General features: G+C 45.6%; 1 protein-coding gene across 1 annotated transcript in view; it reads right to left on the bottom strand.

The window, feature by feature from the left end:
* Positions 1-300: 300 nt before the first annotated feature.
* Positions 301-6,000, bottom strand: part of adcy8 (adenylate cyclase 8 (brain)) — a 51,159-nt gene continuing 45,459 nt past the window's right edge. Inside the window, exons 15-18 of the mRNA XM_047026757.1 lie at positions 4,006-4,152; positions 2,585-2,677; positions 1,833-1,947; positions 301-1,116 (exon numbers count right to left, since the gene is read on the bottom strand). Coding sequence (XP_046882713.1) covers positions 617-1,116; positions 1,833-1,947; positions 2,585-2,677; positions 4,006-4,152 — 855 coding nt within the window. The 3' untranslated portion in view covers positions 301-616. The remainder of the gene's footprint in view (positions 1,117-1,832; positions 1,948-2,584; positions 2,678-4,005; positions 4,153-6,000) is intronic.

Below are 6,000 nucleotides of genomic sequence, written 5' to 3'. Positions count from 1 at the left end.
AAGATAAAATCTAGTATTAACTGAACAAGTTTGAATCAAGGCCTCACAGTGAACTCTGCAGGCAGGTGTATGACACAAACCAGGCTGTAGGACCAGAATAAATATTACATTTTGTTTAATTATAATAATGTATAATTATATTCTGTATGGTTAAGTAATTGTGTATGAATAATTTACTGATTAAGTCAACCAGACTGTGATACAGATTTGAAATACTGCTTGATTTAATCTCCCTCAATCAGTCAGTCTTAACAAACGAATCATATAACAACATAAAAAACAAAAGCAACTGTACACACAACCATCTATAAAAAATTAAACCCCTTTATTGTGTTCTCTTATACAAAAGAAATACAAAAAAGAAACATTGACACCAGGCGAATGTACGGGGGAGGGGGGACGACGGGAGGCAGGACGGGGGCCAGACAAGACAGGCAGGACGGTGGAGAGCCGGACGAATGGATCTGACGAACCAACGGACGTCGTGATGGATGAGGGTGGAGGAAAACAGAACGCATAGTCCTATCCCGACTGCTCCCTCCGTGCCCTGTTGGAGGGAGAGAGGGAGGGAGGAGAAGAGGGAGGGAGGGTGGAGGGAGAAGGGAGGGAGGCTACTTCAGGGCAGCTCAGTCTTATCCGCCACTTCGGCGTGGTGGCCCCCCGCCACCTCGGATCCCCCGGGGGCCAACAACGTCCTCCTGTTGTAGTGGTGGTGCCCTTTCATGATGCCCGAATTGTTGTTGTCGTTCAGGATCTGCTTCTGCTTCTGCCGGTTGAGCGACTGAACCAGGCCCAGCACCACGGCGGCCAGCGAGTACTGGCCCGTGAGCTTGCGAGGCTGCATGATGAGCGGATTGGGCTGCACGCGTCCCAGCAGGTAGTGGGTGCGGATCTTGCCCTCCTGCTCGCTGATGCCTTTGACGTAGATCTCTCCGCGGTACTCGAAGGCGAAGCCGCGCTCCTTCAGGATCAGGTAGGTGTCCTCGGGCACCTGGATCTTGCCGCTCACCCCCGTGCTGTCCATGCGGCTCGACAGGTTCACCGTCTTCCCCCAGATGTCGTACTGAGGCTTCTTGGCACCGATCACCCCGGCAACCACCGAGCCGTGGGCCATGCCTGTGGACAGGGTGGCGGGAGAGGGGGGGGGTCAAAGGGTGAGTTGTGATGACGTGAGTCAGATGGCTGAGCGGGTAGGGAATCGGGCTATTAATCAGAAGGAAATCAACCCCTGGTTGAATCAAAATGACGTTGTGTCCTTGGGCTAGGTACTTCACCCTACTTGCCTCGGGGAGAATGTCCCTGTACTTACTGTAAGTCGCTCTGGATAAGAGTGTCTGCTAAACAACTAAATGTACAGTAAATGTAAATTTCTGTTCTGTTATCAGACTTCAGACAAGAAGTAGTTGTGATGTTTTTGTTACGCTGTCTGGTGCAGACTGCTACTTGGCTCTAACCATGGAAAAACTCTTAAAAATCTTAAAACTGTGCCCTTCTGATCCTTGATGTTCTTTCTGTACTATCTACGTGCATGATGCTTTGGATGAAGGCGCTAAATGAATCAAATGTAAAAGAGAAGCGTTTCATGGAGGGAAAGGGTATGACAGGCACGGAGGGATTTCTGTGGCTCCACCTAGTGGTGAACCGTCATCACTACAACCCGGCGGCCAACTGCATCCACACACGAGACGTCACGTCTAAATCACGAATCTGCCGCCTGCATCCCTTCTCTCATGATCCAGCACGCAACTTCCAAAGTTTAAAAGCAGCTGGAATTAACAATGGCTTTGAAGGATTGGTTTCTCAATGAGGCCTAAGGGTGGTAGAGGTCTTACCGATCCGTAGCTCAAAGTTGTTGAAGGAGTGCTTGTTGATCTCCTGGATGCTCTCGTTGAGGGCGATGGCAAAGTCAGCCAGGGCACACAGGTGTCCCCATTTGTCCTCACACTGCTGTGAGACGAGAGGACGAGAGGATGACAGTTAGGTGCCACCACGACAGAGGACCAAACCAGGTTGACGTCAACGAGCAACATGATATCAGGTCCCCAGAACGACAACAGGATGCGAAGGCCCGTTGTCACGGAAACCCCTAGCTACTACACCGTCTGAGGGTACGGGAGATGATGGACCCTCACGCCTGCGAAATCATACGTCTGCAGTCAAACAGTGATTGCTTGCCAGACTGCATGCAGGACTTTTCAATATCAATGTATTCAGCTGTCGGAAATCTGTTAGGGGTTGTATTATGTTTTATGGTCATATGTGGCTTTTTCTTTAACAAATGTAAAATGTTTAACCAAATCAATTATTAATATATTGACTAATATAAAAAAATACAGCCAACTTTTTAAAGATATACTTTCTAACATTTGGTGCTTCACTGGACAGTGATAATTAAGCGTGACAGGAAAGGCAGGGGAGAGAGAGGAGAAGACATGGCCTAGGCTGGATTTGAACCCAGGCAGCAGAGGTAAGATCTCAGCCCAGGCAGGATTTAAACCCAGGCAGCAGAGGTAAGGTCTCAGCCTAGGCAGTATGAGCGGTTATCCGGTGAGCTACCGGGGTGGAGTGCTCCCTGCCTGCCTACCTGTTTCTCTGGTGACAGGCCAGACACTGCCATGTAGGTGCTGCCGATAGTCTTGATCTTCTCAATGTCCTGGAAGCGTTCCTCTCCAAGCAGCTTCGGAGGGAGAAGGAGACACAGAACACAGCTTTGTTACCCCAACAGGAAATACTTTGTTTATATTATATATTTGTATGAATGAATATTAAATAGTGTTTTTTTTTCATGTCATAAACATATTTTATATAGCCCGTGCTAATCAACAGTAGTTGTAACAAAGTAATAGAAGTAAATATTGAAACAGGCACATTTTTTGGTGAACAGACAATCCAGTCTCAACACCATTTACCGTCCTATCAAAGCATAGCCCTTCACATAAAGCACAAGGTCATGGGGTGCTTTGCTACAGTATCAGTCTAGACGACCACAAATATAGCCATACGTGTTGTCAAGCCCCTTTCCAGGACAGCAAAAGGCACGTCTATTCCTATCCAGAAGAAGCGTTTGAGGAAAGCGAGCCGTTCCGCCCACAGCCACTATCTGAGACGCCATCTGGAGTGTCTCTGGGTCTGGCCTGCTTTGGTGACATTGACAATGTCTCTCAATAACACAATTCCAGGAACGTAGACCACGGATTGCTCTCTCTACCCACACAAAGGTAATGTAGATACTATCTTGAGAACAAAATGGTTTGCCGTCTGGTTCTTTGTAAGAAGGTCAAATTCAAATTTGAATATTTTAATCAAATATTTATCACTCTCGTGTTGTCATTTTTCTTTCTTTTTTTTTTATGTTAAAGAAGAGATAAATTGGCAAAAACAGATTCATGGCCATGTTATATAGGAGTGTGAACACGTAATACAAGAGGGATATCAGACTGTGTCCTGCTAAGCACCGTCATCAATCACAGATGATTTGACATCCATTCCAGTGCAAGATAAAGTATTTGTTGGAGAAGATGTGGCACTGCTCATCTGTCATGGTTCACATGAATTCATAAAGCATTCACTGAGCTACGACAAACAGCTACATAAGCACTAATATTAATATTTTAATAATAACAGCATCTAAATGACCAGAATTTGTTTTGTGGTTGAAAACAATGTCCCTTCAGACACTTTTCTACATTTGACATCTCACGACACTTTACAACATCCACACATTGTATTTGCTGCACAGTTGGAAAATATGCAGAATGTGTGTCAAAGAAGTGTTTTAGGTGTGTCAGAATTTGCAAAAGCGGGAAGCCATTGGTCCCCATTGGTACTAATGTCATCGTCGTCATGTAATCATTGAGCAGGAACTTTAATTGGAAGCAACACAAAGATGGGGGGAAGGGAATTGGAACCTAACACCTCTAGATGAAATGCATGAAAACGCTCACCGCCGAGCTACTCCCATCCCACCGGTAACAGTGATCGGCAGTAGAATACGGCGCTTCTCACCTCGTCAAAGTCTGCGATGATCTCGTTCAGGAGCCTGAGACACTCCACTCCCTGGTTGTTCATCTCCGTTTGAGAGTAGAAGTCAGCGAACCCCGGGATGGAGGCAAACATCACGCCCACGGCGTCGTACGACTGAGAGTACAGCTCCTGAAAGAACACGGAACACGGGCGCTGAGCTCAGAGATACACATTCTAACATCTGAACGAAATCAGAATGGGGGGGGGAGGGTGTTGTTGTGCAGCATTAAGCAGACGATGTATACTAGCGCCGTTTTGGTTGATTTATGTTGCGTAGGAGTTTATGCAGTATGTGTAGGGTGCATTCCACTGACGTGAGTGGTGTTAAATTAGTGTCTGTTGAGGGGGGGACATCCAGTTGAGGGTGCTAAGGGCTTGTTGATCACAGCTTCACACCTCCCCATCCCAACTGTCCCCATGGCCGAACAGCGACTAGCAGAGAGAGAGTGCTGCAGTTTCATTAGAAACGTCTTTACCACTAGGGGGCAGTGTTGTCTTGTGCTCGTGGGCAGAAGGTTCTCTTAAGTCTGGAGAGAGCTGATTAAAACAGCAGCTCTGAGCTCACAGTGGCTTAAGTAACCCTACCTTCATTGGTTATTCATGTGTTAGGCGATGGTTCAAACTTCCAAACTTGTTTAATAATTTAACAGAAGTAACCGATGTATATCTGGGAAAAGGCTTGTTGGCAGCCTGGCAACAATTGTTTTTCGAGATACTGACATGAATTAATCATTCAGTTGCTGCGCTTTGCTCTTGTGAACAGATTTTCCAAACTTGTGATTAATTGATCTACATGCAAACCGGTCAACCACTTTCTTTGCAGCTTCTCTGTAGCAATCTTCCTATTGAGCTCTTCATCACTACTCAATCAATAAACAAATTAACTTATTACGCTAAATGACAGACATATTATCATGCTGTAGGTACTTAATCATCAGCCAAGTACAGTAAAAACACAAAGCTACAGTAAAAGAGCCCTTTTGAACGATCTCTCGAGTCCGTACCAGAGTCAATTACGGACTGGCCTTATCTCAGGCACCTTTCACCAACCCCTCCGTCTCTGAACCCCGTTGGTTCGCTCCGAATCTACGTCTTCCTGGGACCCAGTGAATGAGTCACTGCCTGAGCTGGCAGGGGACAGTCACTGTCGAGGGTCAATGACAAGCCTTTTGTCCACAACTGTCCTTGTGCGACTCCTCATTATCGACTCCTTGAGTCTTCCAGCGACCCTCGAACAATGGTGACTAACCTATGAATTATGGATGCTATGAGCACGGCATAGATATCAGTCTGCTCCCATGCCTTTTCCTAATTAAAATGGCACGATTAAAAATGTAGCCATTCGGATTGCCTAAGCCCTAATCACTGTCTCCATTATTAATCAGTGGGTTTATTTTCCCTCACTTTAGATGCCAAACATGCCCAGAGGCTAGGGAAGTCAAGAGTTTGTCATTAACACCTTCAACAGCACAGAAGCATCGGGAAATGAATGGATGGATGAATAAAGGGTGGATGAAATGGATGGGTGAAATGTGAGTCCAATGGATCCATCATTGGGTTCAACATTGGGTTGTATGAAAGCAAGTACTTGGGAAAGGATTGCGAGGGATGAAGAAAAAAAAAGAATTAAGTTCCTATCAAAGTTTCATTTCATTCACAACATTTAAAGTGACTCATAGACAGTGACAGAAAGTCGACTGACGTGTTCGGTTTTCTGTCTGACAACATGTTATTATCATCAAATTAAACCGCATGCTTGCAAAGTAAATACAAAAAGATTACAAAAACGCCTCCTGTTTTACAAAGTTTTCCATCCGACTGGTTTTCCTCTCTCTGCACACCATGAATGCAGATGGTTATTTTCTACCCTCTCTTCCCGGTTTCTCTTTGAAATTGTCGGAAAACTAATTACAGATCCCTTTGTGGCTGGAACATGGACCTTTATGAAACAGTGAAATGAACAGGGGGGTAATTGTG

Source organism: Hypomesus transpacificus, chromosome 10, assembly GCF_021917145.1.
Source record: "Hypomesus transpacificus isolate Combined female chromosome 10, fHypTra1, whole genome shotgun sequence".
Taxonomy (NCBI): Eukaryota; Metazoa; Chordata; class Actinopteri; order Osmeriformes; family Osmeridae; genus Hypomesus; species Hypomesus transpacificus.
This window is presented reverse-complemented; position numbering and strand designations above follow the sequence as displayed.